Raw genomic sequence first — 18,982 nt, forward strand, 5'->3', positions numbered from 1 at the left:
GGACCTTGGAAATGATACACAGAACTGCAAGGACGTCCCTCCTCCGGTGCCGGCGTGGTGTTCTTGTGGTGTGGGAACACCTGGCACTGTTATCCGACCAGGCTCAGGACCGCTGAGCCAGTGGGTGAGCCATGCCTCCCTCCTCCTCCCTGCCTCAGTTTACCATCTATCCTCCCTAAGACCGGGAGGTCTGGTCACATGCTGTGGGCTGGACACCTGAGTCCTTTGGGGGCAAGCAGAGGGTTAGGTGCGTCCAGGACCAGAAAGTTAAAAAAGTTTAAGTCCGCACGCTAGTTACGTAAGAAGAGAGTCTTTCTTCCTGCCTCAGCCTCCATGATGTTAGTAATTTTAGCAGCTTAGTCAAAGTGAGTTTATTTTACACACTCCCTATCTTCACTCTTTTCTCACCGGTTTGGAATTTCCTGGTCAGCACTAGGGAGGGAAGCCGCCTGGTAGGGCCCCTCTGCTCCCCTGCGTGAGGCTCACGCTTTGACTCCCTCGCCCCACCGCCTCTCCGCCCATCAAAGCCTCCCCTTCAGCCCCTCCCCGCAGCGGCCTCGGTTGCCAGGGGGGACGGCGCCGGTGCCCGCACTGCCCAGTGGAGCCGGCCAGGTCTCCACACTCACTGGGCTGAATTTTGTTGAGCACTGAGCTTACCATCTGGGTGGCGAATGTCTTTGATTTGTATGCATTTTCTGCAGCCATATCTACACACACTCAGGTTTTGACCCATGAAAATTTGCGTGAGGATCACTGATTTCCGTAATGAGGGGGTTCTTCCTAGCCTGTTATCACCACGTTTCTCAACATAGTCGAGGGGGGACTACCCCAAGGCAGCCCCTGGGCCAACTCATACTTTCTGATTCACCAAGGAAATGCTGGCACCACTCGACTTCCATTTCGTCAGTCGCAGTTGTTGGTGTGAGTGCCCCTCCCTGAGAAAACGGGGGGGGGGTGTTGGCTGGTCTTCCGAAAGTCTTCCAGGATGGATGTCTTCATCCAAAACCACGCCAATCATCCTGAGATGGTATTTAACTTATTTTTCAACATTTAATCCATTAAGTAATTAAATTACTTTTTAATGTATCGAAACAGGGGACCAAGATTCTGGTCACTGTTCTCCAGAGTTTTCCATCTCCAACTACCACTGAGTTTAAGGAGAGTGGGTGCAGTAAAGAAGCAGATAAAAAGGCAAAGTGCCTCGTTTCCAGAATGACCAGCTACACAGAGAAGTGCGCTGACACAAGGTTAAACTCAGAAATCACACACAGCGAGTCCCTGTGGCTTGGAGAGGGACCGAGGGCCAGGGCCAGGGCGGAGGGTCCCCCTCCCACCGAAACGACGAGAACTGACCGCGCTGGGGACAGCGGGCTGCAAGCAGAGCTGGCACCGCCGCAGCGAGAACTGGAGACTCCTCTTGGCACCCGCCATCGCGCTGGGCAGCCTTCGCCTCACACCTTGTCCATCAGAACAAGCGCCCGGTCTGGCCTCTTACCTGCGAGAACTGTGGGCCCAGAGAGACATGCATGCCCACCGAGGTTCCCACAGGTGAGGAGGGCCTGACCTGGTTGGTGCCCAGTCCCTGGGACCCGCCCGGACTCGGAGAGGCCGGTGCAGGCGCCGTGAGGAGGCCCGTGCAGTTTCCGGAGCAGAGAGCGGGGGGACAAAGGAAATCATCCTCTCTCCTCGTGGAATTCTGTGGTGTCAGGTGTTTCAGAGGCGTTTTGATGAAACTGGCAGAGGTCTGGAGGAGTCACTTTTGCAGCGTCCCCCCCACAGGCTGCTGACCCCGCGGGGTCTCCCGGACCCTCTTCCTGGGCCTGTTTCTCGGCCCGACGCCCGTGACTTCTTTGGGAGGCTCCGGATTCAGAGTCTGCACCCGGGCTCCCACGCTGCGCTCAGTTCCTCGCCGGTCATCCGTGCACCGGACTTGCCTTGGACCGGTGTCCTGGCTGTGGTGTCGCCCTGGAGCACCCAGGCCACCCCTGGGGCCGGGCACCGTCTGCCGCCCCCGGGCCGCCTGCCCCGCCGCCAGCTCCCTCCCCTCGCTCCCGGCCTCCCCAGACTCAGTGGTTCTTTACCTCTAATGTGCTTCCTTCCTTCCTCCCCTAGCGGGTGGCCTCTACTCACTGTTCCCCTCAGCTCAGTGGGGAGCTCTCAGAACCCCCACCCCCACCCCGTGGCGGCTCTGCCCCGACACCTCAGTACAGACACGCACGGCGTCCTTCCCCGCTGCTCGCCTTTGCCTCAGCCCCGCCCCCCCCCCAACAGGCTGCGCGAGGAGCCCAAGACCCCAGCGCAGCTTCTGTGGCGCAGCGAAAACCAGTCCTCGGGGTGATCCAGGAGAGTGTCGGCTCCCCCCTGTGTCGGCCACTGTCTTCCTGTCGGTCCAGCTCTGGTTTCTGCGACCTGCCCAGTGTCCCTGCGACCTTTCTCTCTCCCCCACTTCACGCGCACACGCCAGACCCTCACTTACCTACCACCTGCCGGCTCCGTGGCCCACGGCCGTCGCTTCTCTGAGCCTGGGTTCCCGCCTGTGAGGGGGCTTACGGAGACACCCAGCTCCCAGCCTCGCCCGTGTGCGCGGCCTCCCCAGGAGCCTCCACGTCGGCAAGTGTCAGCTCCACGTGTCAGGCCGCGGTCTGGCCGAGCCCAGCTCAAGGACTCACTGGGTGAGTGGGGGTTCCAGCTGGGGACGTGCATGGTGCTGCTGCGGAGCCCCCTCCACACTGCAGAAAGTGCCCTCCCTCCCACGCACGTGTCGGCAGAGGAAGGTCCACAGAACAGGACCCACAGCGGAGGCCCCCTCCCCCCCCCTGCGCAGCCCCGCCCTCAAAGCGCGTCCCGGCGTCCGCAGTGCGGACTCGCGGCGGCACCCGCTCCCCGCGTCTGTCCCTCGGGCCGCCGGAGCCTCCTCTGCACCCCGGCCGCTCAGCAGTGCCGAGGCCTTGGAGACAGATACACACACGGTCCTGAGAACGGCGGGACCGATACTCCATTGATTAAATCTGGGGACCCTGGCGCGTGGAAGGGGCTGCTCACAGTGGCCCTTGGACAGCAGGCACGGACCCGGGCTTCCCGCAAACCCAGGTGCGCGGCCGCCCCGCCTGCAGCGGCGGGCTCTCCCCTCTGGGGGGAGGACCCCACGCCCGTGGAATGCCCGGTGGTCTCCCCTCAAGGGAGCGCGACTTCGCTGTCGGGGGTTTCCTTGCGTCAGCAGCCTCCCCGCCCACGAGACCCCCACCGGGACGCCCACGAGACCCGCACCAGCGTGACCACGGTCCACCACCGGGAACCGCGAGGGCGAGGAGACGCTCGCCTCCCGGACGCCGCGAGCCGCTGTCCGGGGAGCAGGACGAGGCCTGTCCCAGGCGCCAGGCGGCGGACGGACACGCGGAACTGTGCCTGGACGGTGCAGGCTTCACGCCGCGAGGAAGACCCGGCTGCCGGTTCCCATGCTTCCCGTTCCTCGCGGCAACGCGCGGGCGTGTCTGGCGGCTGTTACAGCCGCGGGAAGGAGCCAGCGGGACCGACCCGGGGGCCGCGGGCCAGCGAGAAGCGCCGCCCGGCCCGGCGGAGGGCCCCTTGGGGCGCTCTGCACCGCTCACTCCCGGGCTCGCCGGCGCCTCCTTTGGCCGCGGTGACGGGGGAGGGGGGAGGGAAAGCGGGGTGACGCCTGACTCACGAACGACCCCGTCACCAGGCGAGCGGTCTGGGGCCAGCCAGGAGCGTGCCGTGGCTTCCTGCACGTCACGAGAGCGAGAGTGGCAGCCTTCCCGTGGCCGGGGAGGCCGGTGTGTGTCGCATTCTGAGCCAGAGAGACCGGAGGAGACCGGAGGAGACGCTCCGGAGGCGCTGGCGGGAGGAGCCTCCGCCTCCCCCCTTCCCCCGTCCCCCCTCCCCCCACCCCCCTCCCCCCGCCGTGTGCCCGGGAGCTGGGCCTTCGCCCTCCCTGACTCTATTCGCCGAGTGTTCGGAAGCCACATGGTCACACGTGGTCGGCCAACGGAATCCTCCCAAAGGAAGGGACCAGCTAGAATTTATTTTCGTGAGAAAATAGCGCAGATGTCGGGAACGCTAGGTCTCCCAGTGGCAAGCTGCAGGTCTTAGGCGTTCTCACGGGGAAACACAGGCGCTAGGACCTGGAAACTTGAGAAGCTCATGTTAAAATGGGTTGCCGCTGACATGTAATTTTTAAAAGATTTATCTATTTATTTTTAGAGAGGGAAGGGAGGGAGAAAGAGAGACAGAGAGAGAGAAACATCAATGTGCGGTTGCTGGGGGCCGTGGCCCACAACCCAGGCATGTGCCCTGACTGGGAATCGAACCTGCGATGCTTTGGTTCACAGCTCACGCTCAATCCACTGAGCTACGCCAGCCAGGGCTCTGACATACAATTTTAATGCCGCTTTAATCAAAACGCACGCACTAACAAACTGGCAGGGAAACTGGAAGTGGATAAGTGATAAGAACAAGACAAGCTGACCCCAGCGGTCCAGCTCCGGGGGCTGCGGCTCTGAGGCCGGCCCTCCGAAAACTGAGCCCCCGGAAGGAAGAGCAGCGGGTCCCCAGGCGTCAGTCCGTCCGCCCGACGACAGGGAGGCAGCCCAGGCCTGAGGCCTCGTCGGTCGGCTCCCCGGGGCGTGGCCGCCTCACGGCCTCCGGCAAGTCTGGGCCCCGGCTTCACGCGTGGTGGGGTGGAAACTTTCTACGCTCCTGCACAGGTTTGTTTGTGCACCGTGTTTTAGGGAGCGGTCATCGGACTGTGACTCAGGAGTTACTGGCCAGAGACTCCCCACCCCCTGGACTGAGTCCATCCTCGGGCAACTCCGGACTTCCCAGAGCTGCGATTGCGCAGCGTCGGCCAGCGCTGTCTCCCCCAGCCTCTCACGACGCAGAACAGGGGCCCCCGGCCAACCTGGAGTCTGCCCGAGACGGGCCCGCAGAGGGGGTGTCCGGGGCCCAGGGGCCTGGCCCGCTGGCCCCAGTCCTGCTGCATCGTGTTTGTGTCCGTGTTAGGGCTCGTTCGAGAGCCTCAGTTTCTCCCTCTCGGCCAGAGCAGGGGGCTGTCCCAGCCCGAGTCACAGAGCCAGAAACTCAGGGCCGCAGACGCCACCGGAGGCGCTGGGATGTGATGGAGACAGGCGGGCGCCTGTGCAAGGGTCCGGCCAAGAGGCCTGCTAGCCCTGCGGTGCCTTTGAAGTACTCTTCTCCGCTTGTCTTCTCTCTTTCTGCGCCACTTGTGTGCTTCGGAAAGGTAGCTGGGGGCCCAGCAGCCGAGCTCCGGTCCCTCGGCTCTGCGGCGCGCTGACCGGCGGCTGGTGCGGAAAGGGGGCCCAGTCTGCGGCCTCTGTGTCCCCCAGAGCTCTCGGCTTTCTGGCTGAGCTTGGGGCAGGCAGCCGCCCCTCCCTGCGCGGCACTGTCTGCGTCCTACCTGCTGCCTGTGACTCTGGGCTGCACGTGCACACGCGGGAGCCACACACAGGGTTTGATGGGGAAACCATGTCCCTCCCAGGGGGCCCAGCAAGCACTTCAGCTCCTGGCTCCCGGAGCAAAGACTCCTGAACGGGCTGAGATAAGAGCTTGGGAATTTTACAGGCCTCGGACTGGGCCCTGACTCACCACTTTGTTTTTTTATTTTTTAAAGATTTTATTTATTTTATTTTTAGAGAGAGGAGAAGGGAAGGAGAAAGAGAGGGAGAGAAACATCCATGTGTGGTTGCCTCTCACGCACCCCTTACTGGGGACCTGGCCCACAGCCCAAGCGTGTGCCCTGACTGGGAATCGAACCAGCGACCCTTTGGTTCGCAGGCTTGTGCTCAATCCACTGAGCCACACCAGCCAGGGCTGACTCACTTTAAATGAACTCTGTAATTTCAGTTACCAAAAAATCTCATGAAAATACCACTGTTACTTTGAGAGGGCCCACACTAAAAATAAACCAAGAATGAACGGGGAAAGCAACCTAAATGGTACCTTGTATTTCATGACCAGATTGCTCGTTGAACCAAGGGGTAAGCTGCGCTGCTGTGGCCTCTGGGCCACTGCCTCACATGCCAACTTGTTCCCAGTGGACTCAGTGGTCACACTAAGCAACATCCTGGAGATTTTATTTAGGAATAGGAAATAGTCTAACGTGCATGCATGTTCAATGATTATGTGAAGTCAGACTTTGTAAATATTTTCAAATTATTTTTTTTCACGCAACTGTCGATTTCTGTCTCCGAGGATGTGATATTTGCTTGCAGTCAGGTGTTCATGGGTCTTTATCGTGTACGTGTGGGAAATAACCTGAGGAGTTTGAGTTTCCTTCTCTATAATTAACGAAAGCATAAAGTAAATCATTTGGCTTCCTGAGGAAACTGTTATCACCACTAATAGGAGGCGGGGTGCCTTGTCTAGGACGCGACAGATGTCAACAGCATTAAACAACAGGAGAACTTCCAAAGTGTTTTGGCATCACACGAAGAATGTTAATTGCTGTTTTCCGGTTTGGGTCCCCCAGGATCCGCAAGGTCCGGTTGCAGTCACGGTTACAATTCTGGCTCACCGTTCCCTCGTCACTGGCAGCCTTGGGCCTCGGGGGCCCCACCCGGGTGACGGGACGTTCTCGGACTCGACGCGTTCGTCCCCACGTGGCGACTCTTGGGCGGGCGGCCGACGTTGGCCAGCATGTGGCTGCCGATGGCCAGGGGGGCCCGGACCACCCCCTGGGACTTTCCTGGGCCTGCACTCCCTGAACCTCCGCACCACGCCTCCCCTCACTCGCCTGCCGCTTTGGGACTGGCTTGGTTGACTTGGGTGCCCCACCGTCTCACTCTGCCTGCCCGTGGCTCTGTGGACCTGGCACTGTCCCGTGGCCGTCCGGCTGCACTCCGTGGGCAGTCTGTCCCCTGCCTCAAGCTGGTCCCTTCGTGGACTCCACTGTCAGCCTCACAGTGTCTCCGCCTCAGCCACCCGGGCTCCTCCTCGGGCACCCGGGCCTCCAGGCTCCGATGGGCCCCTCTGACACTCCCTCCGCCTGCCCGCGGAGCAGCCCCTCGACTCACAATGTGACTTTGAGTTCAGCTTGGTTCCCCAGCGCAGGAAATGCCTATGAACACTGCGGTCAACGACTCTCTGTGCTTGAAGAGCATGATGTTTCTCAATATGCTTCCCGATGTTGTGATACTGGCACCCCGTGGTTGAGACCTGTTCTGAAGACAGAGCCAAAATCCTGAGAAGCTGAACGGTTTCTTCAGGGGGCAACATCGAGGGGTGGACAGCGACAACCGGGGCCCTGAGGTCTTACCTGGAAGGAGGTCTTACCTGGAAGGATGCTCGTCTGTGGCTTTAATGGCGGAGGAAGCGACCGCACGTGTGGGCAGCCGTTGGAGCAGAGAAGGCCGGCGGGAGCCCTTCCCCACTGGCCCGCAGACGGAACCCGTTTCTGCGGACTCCCGTATGCTTCTGGCCTCCAGAAACGTGAGCTGGTGCATGTGCGCCGTTCTGAGTCACCGAGGTTGTGGTGACTTGTTTCAGCCGCAGTAGGAAACGAGTGCGGCCGCACACCCACATTGCCGGGTGTCTGCGGTGTGAGCCGTGCACTCCCACGCGGCCCAGAGTCCGTGCCCCAGAACGAGGCCGGGCCTGTGAAGGCGGCCCCGCCCCCGAGCCTTGTCTCGGCTCGCAGGAACGGGGCGCGGCCAACCCACTTGATGTGGCTCTTTCACCACACCCGGAGGCGGCGGCCCGCCACTGACCCTGAGGGCCCTCCTGGACCCTAGTGGGCTGTGCTTTAAGGAGGAGAACCAGTACCGGTCTGCTCACCTGGACTGTGAACCCCACGACCTTAGCAAAGTTCCGACGGGCTCCCCAGAGAGGCTGCGGAGGCGAAGTGCGTTCTGGGAGGCGGTCAGGGAAGTGCGGCCCACGCTCCCCGGCCTCGGAGCTGAGACGGGGGCTTCAGGGAGGGAGGGGGAGAGAGCTCTTCAGAGGCAGGGAAAGCCCCCCCCCACGCTGCCCTCACCATCCCCATAAAAGCCCAAGGCTGCTGCAGTCCCCCCCTCCACTCCCTGCTCAGGTGCACCAGCAGGTGGCGGAGCCCCAGGTGGCCCCAGGCCTCCTGGCTCTCCAGGGGAGCCGCCCTGTGGGCCAGAAACAGGAGCCAGCGGGTCTGTCCTCCGGGTCGGCCAGCATCCAGGTCTTCCAGAAAAACCGTCTCAAAATCAATAAACTTCCTCCTGAAGGGTAAAATAAATTATTAAACTTTTCGATTTCCTCTAAAAGTACACCTCTGTACAGGTAATTTATTATTTGCCATCCTGTTTAATTAATATCCAGTTTAATATTTGGTTTCGGGACCTTCCTCGTCTGTCTGATTCAGAGGGCGACATAATGTCACTTCAGTGTGACACCGTTAAACACCGGCTGTATCACAGGAGGCTGCCCGTCCCTGGGCCAGGAGGGCACAGGTGTCAGCCACTGCCTTTCCCCGGCGGCCCCTTCTGTTCTGGGCACAGCCCCAGACACGACGGTCGTGTTTTCTCCAGGCCCACAAGCCGCACCTGCCCTCCCGGAGTGCGCTCCAGTGCCGTGCGGAGCGCCAGCGGGTGGCGCAGAGCCGCGCTCCCCGAAGACTGGCATCGGCCAGCGCCTGGGAGCCGTGGAGAGAATCGTGCGTGTGCGGCTGCAGTTCGACACCAGCGTTGTCTGTGTCCAGGTCAAAAGGTCAGCATCTGAGCTGTTGGCTGGGGACGAATCACACTGGTTCCTGGGAAGAATGAGGTGCCCCTGGCGGCTGGCGGGCTTCCCCCGTAATATTCCTGAGAAGTCGCCAGCGCCCCGCACCCCGCCATCCGGGACCCGCACTTCTGATCGCCTCCCCTGCCTTTCCCCAGCTGTCTCCCTCCTTCCCCAGGTTACGACGGCGAAGCTTCGTTAGTGTGACGAGCCCTGCAGGACACGGCTGTCTGCTGAGGAGCCGAGTCCGCCAGGCCAGGCACACAGCAAAGGTCGCACAGCAAAGGTCGCACAGCAAAGGTCGCAGCGCAGCAAAGGTCGCAGCCCAGCGTCTGGACCTCTGTTTCCTCTCAAGAAGCCGTCTCAGTGGAGCCTTTCTGGGAGTCTCTCTGCGAGCGAGTTCGCCCTCCTGCGTGCCAGGAAAGTGTAAGAAACATCCCGCATCAGACCAGCCGCGCTCCCTCCACAGGCGGGGGGTGAGGGCTCACCTCCCTCAGCCCCTTCACTCTGAAAGGCGGACCCCGGGCACAGGAGAACGCAATTCCCCGGCGCGAAGTCCCACAGGTGGTCAGACCTGCGTGCGACCAGGTGACTCTACAGGTCGTCATCCCGACGAGGTGCTCTGTCAAGAGAACGGGGATCAGTAACTACGTCAGAACAACGGGGAGGGACTCGCACCGTGCCGGAGACCACCGTCCCGCAGTCGGCCCCCCGGCACGGGTCAGCAGGAAGAGAGAGACACGTCGGTGCAAGGATTCTGCTGAAAATGGAAGTGGGCTTTGATGGAGAAAATAATGTATATTTTCTTTCACCAACTCAGCTGAAAAAAACATTTTCATGTTTATGCAATTTACTGTAATAAATTTTGAATTCATTCTTCGTTAGTATTACTCTGACATCATAGATCTGGATTATTATAACTAAAAAACAACAAAGCCATTTGGTAATAATATCATTTTTCAAATTCTCCTGCTGGAGTAAAAGGAGGCAAAAAATTCACGCATCAAAGATTGGAACTTAATAATTTTGAAAGTAAAACTTTATACTTTGCTTTCACATTAGATTCAGGGATATGCTGTTATCCATATGTGAAAACAAATTTTAAGTTTTGCAAACAAAAATATGACAATGTAATTAAACTTCTGATTATGGAGTGAAAATAAGACATAAAAACATGTTGTTATAATAAAAATCTGAGAGATGAATTTTAATGTTTGCTTTAAAGAAATAGCTGGAAATCAGAGATGTCATAATTGATCCAGAAAACACCAAACAAATCTACGAAGTGCAGATTCGTGGCTAGTTGTTAGGGATTCAAATATGGAAAACTGAAGTTTCTCATCCTGAGGGACTTACGTGATCTTTTTATTTATCTTTAGAGAGGGGGAAGGGAAGGGGAACGTGGGGAGGGCCTCTCACCCGCTCCCAGCAGGCCCCCACCCGGGACCGGCCAGCAGCCCAGGCCCTGCCCGCGGGGGAGTCAACCGGCCTTTCCATTTGTGGGCCCACGTCCAGCCCGCTGAGCCACGCCGGCCGGGGCCGGCGCACAGTTTTCCAACGGCACTCGGGACCGTCCTGCATCAGCACTTAGGGCCCCGCTCGCTGTTTTGTCTCTGGGCAATGGCTGTTCTGAGCTGTAAAAACTCGGAGTTTGACAGGTGAGAACACGCAGACCCCGAGAGGTGCGTTCCGTGTCCGGAAGAACGGAACTTGCGGACGGCAGAGCCAGGCTCAGACACAGTCCAGGGACCCGAAGCCAGGGGTCCCTCTGTCAGAACCGCTGCGCTCACACACGAGACGGGCAAATCCGAAAAGGAGACACTTTGGGCAAAACGACCCGACACAGTGTTGCTCCCCTCTGACTAAGGAGACAGCCTGGGCCCGGCCCCACCGGGCGCCCCCTCCCCGGGAGCCCCCTGTGGGAGGCGGTGTGTCCCACCCAGGAGTGCGTCTCCCCTCCCCCCTCTCCCCGCAGCCCCTCGCCAGGTTTGTGCAGGGGTGGGCAGAGGTAGGTTTACGGCTGTGAGTGCGTGTAACACAGTTCATTCTGTGTCACTAACTACTGTATTATGAGTAGTTTCCACACACGACTGTGAACCCCCTTTTGCCCACCCCTGTGTATGCGTGGCCTTTGCTGTCTACCTGAAGGTCCTGGGGCCCTCTGGTTCTCAGGGGACCTGGCTCCCTCTTTATGGGATTTGGCCTCACAGAGACTAAGGTCTAGAGGCCCACCTGGCACAAACCTGCCACCATCTGATTGGAGGGGGCTGGAGGTGGGCTGGCACAGTGAGCCACACCTGCTGCACCTGCTGAGTCACCAGCAGCCCTCTGGGGCCCGCAGGTGCTTGGGTGCTTTTCTGGAACATGGGTCCCAGACCTAGGGCACCTTTCTGCCGGCTGCCCTCAGGAGGGGCAGCCAACGGCAGCTCCCAGGTCTGCGAGCCTTGCAGTGGGCCTTAGCACGGCAGACGCACAGACGCTGCACTCTGGCAGGTATTTTTAGCTCTCTGTCCAGCTTTGGGAGATAATGCAATTTCGGAAACACTGTCTCGTACCCTTTCAGCATTCCTAGGCTGGCTCAGTGCCTTGTGAGCCCGTGGTGTATGTGTTGCCTTGGTTACAGCAAAAACAGCCGTTTTTCTGGGCCTTAGGTCAGGCCTCACCCAAATCCGAGGAGCCTTGCCCCCGGCTGCCCTCTGAGTCCCCGCACCTGGTGCCCGGGTCCGGGTCCGGGTCCAGGTCCGGGTCCAGGCCGCGCGGGTACCTGAGCCTGGACCTGATCCCGGCCCCGTGGGTCGTGGCCTCTTCTACCAACACCCGGACTCTCTCCTGCCACGCGCGCTCTGTCCTTTATGTCCGTTTACTTCCTGGTGGTAAAGATCTGTGCTCAGGTAGAGACAGAAAACCGAAGCTTCCAAACGTGTTGAGGTCACTTTAACAAGTCAAAGGACACGGGACACCTGCCGGGGTGGGGTGGAGTGCCCTTTCCTTCCGCCCTCCCCCACTCCGGAAGTGCCAGCCTGCGGCGGTGACCCACGGCCCTCCCCGGGCAAGGAGGAGGCCGCTGACGCCTGGGGCTGAACGAACTCGGCTCTTCCCGGTCCTTGGTGCAGAGGGGACACGGGGACGCGGCTGCCGGGCCCTCCCAGCGCCCGGAGCACAGGTGGGCGGTGAGGGGCGGAGCCAGGTGAAGGGAGAGGCGGGCGCAGCAGGCTGGCAGGAGGTCAGGGGCGGGGCAGTGAGTAAGGCGAGGTGCGGGGCTCGGGTGAGGGGGCGGGAGGGGGCGGGGGCGAAGCCTGTGGGAGGTGAGGGGCCAGGCTGAACCTCTCAAAGCGCCGGGGAGCGGGCGAGAACCCGTAGGGAGGAGTCGCGGCTCTCCAGTCGGCGCGGACCTGTGTTCCCCAGCGTCGGTTCCTGGGCTAGCGGACTCGGGGAGCCGGTCCCCACCCTGGGCGGACTTCGGAATTGATCCTGGACTGCCGGGCGCCGCACCTGGCGCCACACCGGGCGGTTTTCCGCGGGGCCGGAGCCCCAGCAGCTCTGCCAGCGAGAATGCACGCGCTGCCCAGCCTGGACGCGCCCCGGATGGAGCGGCTTCTGCCGCGGCGATCGGACGCGGCGGTGCCGGCGCGCAGGAGCGCGGTGGAGAGGCTGGCCGCTGACCGCGCCAAGTACGTCCGAGGCCTGCCGGGGGCAGCCGGGGATCCTGCTCCCGAGGGCAGCAGCCCTGGGACCGGTGAAGGGCCGGTGGTCGACCCTCGGCCCCCGGCTTGCGCCCCTGGTGCCGTGGCACGCAGGACAATAGCGCGGAAGCCGCTGAGGCCGGATTCGCTGGTCATGTACCGGCAGAAGTGCGAGTTCGTGCGCGGGCCGAGCACCGACAGCTTCGGGGGCGGCCTGGTGAGAAAGCTCCTGCCCGGGTCAGGCAAGGAGAAGACGTCGGCGCCCCCCGAGAAGTCCGCGGCGGGAGGAGAGGCCATGGCCAGGGGAGAGGAGGCGGCTCCAACCAAGCCCAACCCCGCAGTGGCCCCTGGTCCCCCCGAGCGCCCCTGCGTCGCAGCAGCAACCACGGCGCGCCCATGCGTCCCGGCAGCGACCCCGGCGCCCCCAGCGCGTCCCAGCGTCCCGGCAGCGGCCCCGGCGCCCCCAGCGCGTCCCAGCGTCCCGGCAGCGGCCCCGGAGCCCCCAGCGCGTCCCAGCGTCCCGGCAGCGACCCCGGCGCCCCCAGCGCGTCCCAGCGTCCCGGCAGCGGCCCCGGCGCCCCCAGCGCGTCCCAGCGTCCCGGCAGCGGCCCCGGCGCCCCCAGCGCGTCCCAGCGTCCCGGCAGCGGCTCCGGCGCCCCCAGCGCGTCCCAGCGTCCCGGCAGCGACCCCGGCGCCCCCAGAGCGTCCCAGCGTCCCGGCAGCGACCCCCGTGCCTCCAGTGCGCCACAGGGGTCCGGCCGGGCCCGGCAGCCCAGAGCCGCGAGTGACCAGGCGCAGGGGGCTGCAGCGCTCGCAGTCAGACCTCAGCTCCCGCTACTCCATGTCCGCGGCGGAATTCGACAACTTCTTCCAGTTCTGCGGCCTGGAGCCCGAGGTGGTGGAGGCGCTCGGGAGGGAGAACTTCTCCGCGGGCTCGGACCGCCTCGCCCTAAAGATTCGCAGCGTGAGCATGGCCACCTCCGACAGCGGCTTCTCCCGGCACAGCGGCAGCGACGAGGGGCTGCAGGAGGAGGAGCTGATGGAGCAGCTGCCCAGCTCCACCTCGGTCGTGGAGAGGAACGCCCGCATCATCAAGTGGCTGTACACCTGTAAGAAGGCCAAGGAGACCCTGGGCCCGCGGCTGCAGGGCCTGGCGTGACCGCTGCGCCCGGAGCTCGGGACCCAAGGGTGAGCCGGGGTGTCTGTGCGCGCGTCTGGGAGGGCTCCGCGCGGGTCGGCCAGGCCTCTGAGGTTGGAAGGGACCCTAGAGATTGAGACGCAGAGTGCCGCCCGTGACAGTCCAGGTCCCCACGGGCCAAGCGCCCTTTCTCTTGAATGTGCCACTTCTGACTGCCTGGAGCGGCACGCTAACACCATCCCAGCTGGTGCAGTACCATGAGAAGAAGGAAACTGGGAATTGTACAGAGCTGTCAGAAAGCAGCTTCACCCTCCGATATCACTGGTTTGGGTAGAGCTGTCTGTGCCCCGCCCCCCGCCCCCAGCCCGGGCCGCCGCCATCTCCCCTGCCCACAGAAGGGCACGCTGCTGGGGGGGAGGGGGGGCGTCTGCAGCGTCTGGGCAGCACTGGGGCATTCGTGTGGCTGGAAAGCCCTCCGCTTGGCTCGACGTAGTTTTAATTGTTCCAGAGCTTTCTAAGCGGCGCCCGCGGGGGCCGCGTAGTTCCCGAGAAGGAGCTTCCGTGCTGACTGCGCGCTGGGCCGTCTGGTCGCTGGGGTCCGACCCACGTGGCTCCGATGACGACGCAGGAGGTGCGCCTCTTGCCCCTGGACACCAGCAGCACAGGGCCGGCCTCGAGGTCTTCACGCGCGAGCTAAGGAACCAGATTCTCGCTCCCGCGTGCGCCCCTCCTTCCAGGCGCCAGCGGGGTGGGTGCTCCGGGGACAGGGAAGGGAGAGCAGGCCCTACTTCTTCACGGTTCTCTTAAGGGAACCAAGAATTTAAACCTACAGCCTCTTTTCTTCTCCTGCCCTTCAATGACAGCGATGCAGATTTTTTAGAAAATCACGTGGTGGCAGTAATTTTGTCTGCCCTTGAGATAAGCGCATTGAAGACAGCGTCAGTTTTTGGCGCGGCGGGGGAGGTGCCCGTGTGCGTGGCCACCTGTCACCTGCGGGTGAGGACGCAGGGACGCCTCAGCCGCGGTGCGGGCGTGAGAGTGAAAGGGCAGAGATGCGTTCGTTGCTTGTTTTGGACTCGGAAGGATCGCGGCGGAAGTGGGGCCTTATAGTTTATTGGATTTTATTTTCCACCAGCGTAAGCCCCCAAAGAATGTAAACAGGCAGTTAAAATTTTAACATGAAGGAGATTCACTTGGGCCTTTCACAGGCTGACTTTTTGAGCTGGGACGCAGGCGTCACGAATGTCTGGGTGTGGAGGACGGAAGTTGTAGCGGCTCCACTGGGCCCCAGGGGGCCCGGGCCAGGGCGTCCGGCCCTGAACTGGACGTGGGGGCTGTGCTGTGTCAGTCCCCGCCTGCGCTGACCGCGTCCAGTGGCCACAGGGTGAAGGCAGATGGTCCCCAGCTCCGCACGCGGTGCTTCTGTGCAGGCGGCGACCCGCGTGTCCCCACTTCCTGATTGGAGCCCAGAAAAGACAAACAAGGAAAACCGCTGTCTGTTGGAGAACATGAAATGTGGATTTATAAGTTAGTGTCCTCCAGGCCGCCAGAGCTTCGTGCACAGGCAGCAGCAGGGTTCGTGGCTGGGCAGTGACAAGGTGATGCACAAACAGACCGAAGTAGAACTCAACGACAGGAAGTGAAAGTCTTCCCCTCCCTCCCACCCCTCTGCACCCAGACCCCCCACCCCCACCCCCACCCCCGGGCCCGCAGTGTCGAGCAGTGTCCTGAAGAGAATCTGGGGTGCGGTCGATGCAGTGCCTTTTCCAAGGCCCGTCCAGGGTTGAGCGAAGGGAGAGTGGGCGAAGTTGGCTTGGCCCCTGAGAACTGCCCATGACCAGGAGGAGCAGTGGGGGGAGGGGGGGAGGGGCAGACACAGCAAAGTGCTCCAGTGGGTGGGCCACCCTCCCCCCCGCCCTTAGCCCTGTCTGTCCGAGGCAGGCAGTGCTGCCTGCCTCCTCAGCTGTGCCACACTGTTGCTCAGAAGGGAGACTGACCCGCCCCCTGGGCTGTGCCCCCAGCGGCCACCAGCTCTGTAAATATTTACTTCACAAGCTTACTCTCCTAGACCCCAAACAGGGTGTGAGATCCCGGAAACTTCGGCCCAGGAGACCTAGTGTCTGTCTGCTCGGAGGGTGGGGAGGAGACCTGGAGCGGAGACGGAGACGGGTCTGCTTCTGATCACAGCCCCTCGGCTGACGCCTGTGGCCTGAGGAAGAGCCAGCGGGACCCTGGCGTGCAGCAGGGCACCCTTCCCCTTTCTCCTGGGGGTCGTTAGCAGCTGCCCCCTCCTCAGGGGGTCGCTGGTCTGGGACTGCTTTCGTTCGTTACCTCTGGATGCTGAGGAAGGAGCAGTGAAAGCTGTGATTTCCTTCTAGCGTATCAGGACATTTGTGTGGAAAATCATGCAGCTTCACTTGAGGATTTCATGAAAAATTCAGAAAACCTGAGATGAACAAAGATATGCTTTCTAAGTGAAAAAGAAAATGTGTATCTTATATGGAGGTTTATGTCCTATTGGTAGGTATTATCAATTAAAATGAAAATATAGCCCTGGCTCAGTTGACTGAATGCCAGCCTGTAAACCAAAGGGTCGCCAGTTCGATTCCCAGTCAGGACACAGGCCTGGGTTGTGGGCCAGGTCCCCAGTGGGGGGCGTGTGAGAGGCAACCCCCATCGATGTTTCTCACCCTCTCTGTCTCCCTCCCTTCCCCTCTCTAAAAATAAATTTTAAAAAATAAAGGAAAAATATACCACCTGGAAGTAAGTGACAAGTTAATCAGTTTATTGTCCCCATGGAGTGAACACATTTGCTTTTCAAGCCGAGAGTTCAGAGCCCGAGAAGGGCTCATGGAGCGCGCCCCCGAGCCTGCCTGCGGGGACCATGAGGAGCAGGCGCTGCCACGTGGGTGGTGCTGGCTCCGCGTCCCACTCCCAGCGTCTGGGTGCTGAGCGCCGCTCCCGTCTGCTGGCGGTTACTCATCTTCCTGTCCTTCCAGTCACCAGGACGGCGGGCCTGCCCAGATTAGGTCTGTGGTTTTCGGGCTTTGGGGTGGAATAGATGTTGCTGACTTTAATATTGTTATAAAAGAGTGGTAACTTGTCCTGTGGGTTAGTTAGGGGTAAACACTGTTTAATTTTAAGGCAAAAGTCTCAGATGTCCCACAGCTCTCTTCGCCTTGCCCTTTGATAGGAAAGGGTCCCCGTGGGGTCTCCGCTGAGGGGACGGACAGAGCTGGTCTCACCTTGGGCGGAGATGCCCTGGGGAGCAGCAGACACGCCGAGGCCCCTCCTTCCTGACCAGCGGAGGCTGGAGGCTGCGGGCCCCTGACTCAGAGAGCACTGCAGGTGCGTGGGGCCGAGTGCCGTGAGGTGCCGTGAGGTGCCGTGCTCTGTCCTCAGGTCGTACCTGGGCCCTCTTAGACACACCTGTGGGTGCGTTTGCCTGCACCTGGGTACCCGGACTGCCTGCCTGTGTTCTGCTCCGCTGGCAGCTCAGTGGAGGTCAGCGCTGGCTTCACCAACAGTCAGAGAAATTGTCTACTGCCTGTGAGGAGTTGGAGGGAAATAAAAATGAAAGGCAGCCAACTTCTTTTCCAGATTTAGGGCGCACACAACATCACAAAGCCAAAGACTGCAGGGGGCAGGCTTGGAAGTATAATGCTGGGCTTACGACTTTTGCCGGGACTGGTGTTGACTCACGGCTTTTCCTTACCCCTCAGGATCGAGCCTTTCCAACAGCAGGGACCCCTGAAGCATGTCCCAGATGATCGGAGACCCCAGGACCACACTGCCTGCCGCAGGCTTTGTCCAGCACACCCTGGTGACCACAAGGAACCCACTGCAGGAGCTGGAGTAACTTCAGAAAGTCTGGAGCTGAGAAACCGAGAATTAACTGGGTGATTGCAGCCACCGCCCAGCCGAAGCTCCAGGAGGTGCTTCCTTGTTGGGGTGGCCCCGCCCCGGCCTCCGGCGGGCAGTGGACAGGACAGTGGGGGTGGGGGAGGGATATGTTCAGGGGCATCGTTTTGCCTGGTTTACAAAGAGGCACCAGGATGCATTTTAACCGTATCGAGATTAATTTTTAAAAGGAAGAAAGGCAAAGAGCAGGAGAACCAAGCATGCCGTGGTGTTTACTGCCTTCAGTCATCTTGGGCCATCGGCACCATCACATTGGCGTTCTGGACCCACGAGGAGGTGTGGTGCTGGGCACGCACACAGACACTCCTCGGCGTCACCGCCGCCAACCAGGCCCTGGGGTGACACAGCACTTTCAAAATCACTGGAGAGCTGCCCGGCCTTCCACTAATGCCACTCCCATTGGGCGGCAGACCGTGCAAAAACTGGGAAAAGACGGGAGTTGAGATGCTGCTAAAAACACTTTGCTGGTACCTGGGCAGTTTTTTGAGAGGCGGCAGGAGCTCCATCAGTGCCCTCAGCAGCGTCTGTCTGTCCACGGCTGTCTGGAAGCTCCGAGAAGGGGCGGGGGCCCTGGCTCCAGGGCACCGGCCTGCCCTGCGCATGTCACCCAGCCCTCCCTCCGAGGCGGTGCCGGGCACCCTGCGGGCAAAGGGCGTGTTGCAGGGGAGGGCAGGTGCTTGCAGATAAGGAGTCCCCGGGGTCCGACCGAGCCGTCCGGGCACACAGAGGGAGGCACCAGCCTTCGGGTCAGAGCCTTGGGCGAGAGTGTCTGTCGCCGCGGGCCACCCCAGAGAGACTGTCACCCGCCCAGTGCCGCCAGACTCTGGGTTTTATCAAAACACATCTCCTCCTGAGCAAATTTATTAGAGGGAAGAATATGGGCAGGAGAGAAATGCGTTTCTCAATGGTAAAATATTTTTGAACCAACTCATTTTGTTATATTTGTGTATGTTTTTAATGTTGAATTCTGGTTTTGTAAGTTTTACTATGAAAGTAGGTCTTTGAGTTACTTAAATATTTATTTTCACACAGTTATTAGTCTTGAAATGGTTTTTATTCACTTCATATAATTTTAGTTTCAGCAGAATGATTTTAAATCACTTTCCCCTTTCTCACTTTCTGCACTTTCTCCCAGCTGTCTTCTTGTAGTTGTTGTTTAGTTGCCTTCCGGCCTTGGACTGGGGGCGGAGCCTCTGTGCAGGGTGAGGGCCGTGCAGTCTGCACCTGGGGAGGTCCCCTCGGCTGGTGGGCGGGCCTTTCTCGCGGGGGTCCCTGGGGGGACGGCAGTTCCCTGCCCTAAGGTTGCACCCCCCACCCCCACCCCCGGCGCCCCTCTGAAAATGCTGCAGCTCCCTGGGTGGCACTTCATTAAAAACGATGATGTCGAGGATGAGGGGACCTTCACAGGACCTTCTCCTGCACCCAGCTTGTTTCTTCGCAGGTGTTGCGTTGGTTTTGCAGGTGAGCGCTTTAGGTGAAATTGTTGCGTGGCTTCCCACACTCAGAACAGGAGGAACGG

At 60.7% G+C, this 18,982-nt stretch overlaps 1 protein-coding gene and 2 long non-coding RNA genes across 7 annotated transcripts; 1 reads left to right on the forward strand and 2 right to left on the reverse strand.

Moving 5' to 3' along the window:
- Positions 1-6,093: 6,093 nt before the first annotated feature.
- Positions 6,094-11,662, reverse strand: LOC123822620. 4 transcript variants are annotated; one of them, XR_006786380.1, is made up of 4 exons: positions 11,432-11,662; positions 8,547-9,343; positions 7,309-8,222; positions 6,094-7,196 (listed from the first exon to the last, which is right to left on the reverse strand). It is a non-coding gene; the product is annotated as an uncharacterized LOC123822620 (long non-coding RNA). The 4 variants fall into 4 exon arrangements; XR_006786379.1 differs by lacking the exon at positions 11,432-11,662 and having other exon boundaries at positions 8,547-9,130; positions 9,210-9,915; XR_006786381.1 differs by lacking the exon at positions 11,432-11,662 and having other exon boundaries at positions 6,094-7,191; positions 8,547-9,915.
- A 360-nt stretch (positions 11,663-12,022) lies between these two features.
- FAM110C (family with sequence similarity 110 member C) lies at positions 12,023-18,494 on the forward strand. The gene is made up of 2 exons (XM_045844714.1): positions 12,023-13,592; positions 17,265-18,494. The coding sequence occupies exon 1, from the start codon at positions 12,274-12,276 to the stop codon at positions 13,561-13,563; it is 1,290 nt and encodes a 429-aa protein (XP_045700670.1). The 5' UTR covers positions 12,023-12,273; the 3' UTR covers positions 13,564-13,592; positions 17,265-18,494.
- Positions 16,316-17,393, reverse strand: LOC123822608. 2 transcript variants are annotated; one of them, XR_006786369.1, is made up of 3 exons: positions 17,258-17,393; positions 16,788-17,089; positions 16,316-16,587 (listed from the first exon to the last, which is right to left on the reverse strand). It is a non-coding gene; the product is annotated as an uncharacterized LOC123822608 (long non-coding RNA). The 2 variants fall into 2 exon arrangements; XR_006786368.1 differs by having other exon boundaries at positions 16,316-16,647.
- Positions 18,495-18,982: the final 488 nt, after the last annotated feature.

Source organism: Phyllostomus hastatus, unplaced genomic scaffold (assembly GCF_019186645.2).
Source record: "Phyllostomus hastatus isolate PE091 unplaced genomic scaffold, TTU_PhHast_1.1 phas_contig_402, whole genome shotgun sequence".
NCBI classification, from domain to species: Eukaryota; Metazoa; Chordata; class Mammalia; order Chiroptera; family Phyllostomidae; genus Phyllostomus; species Phyllostomus hastatus.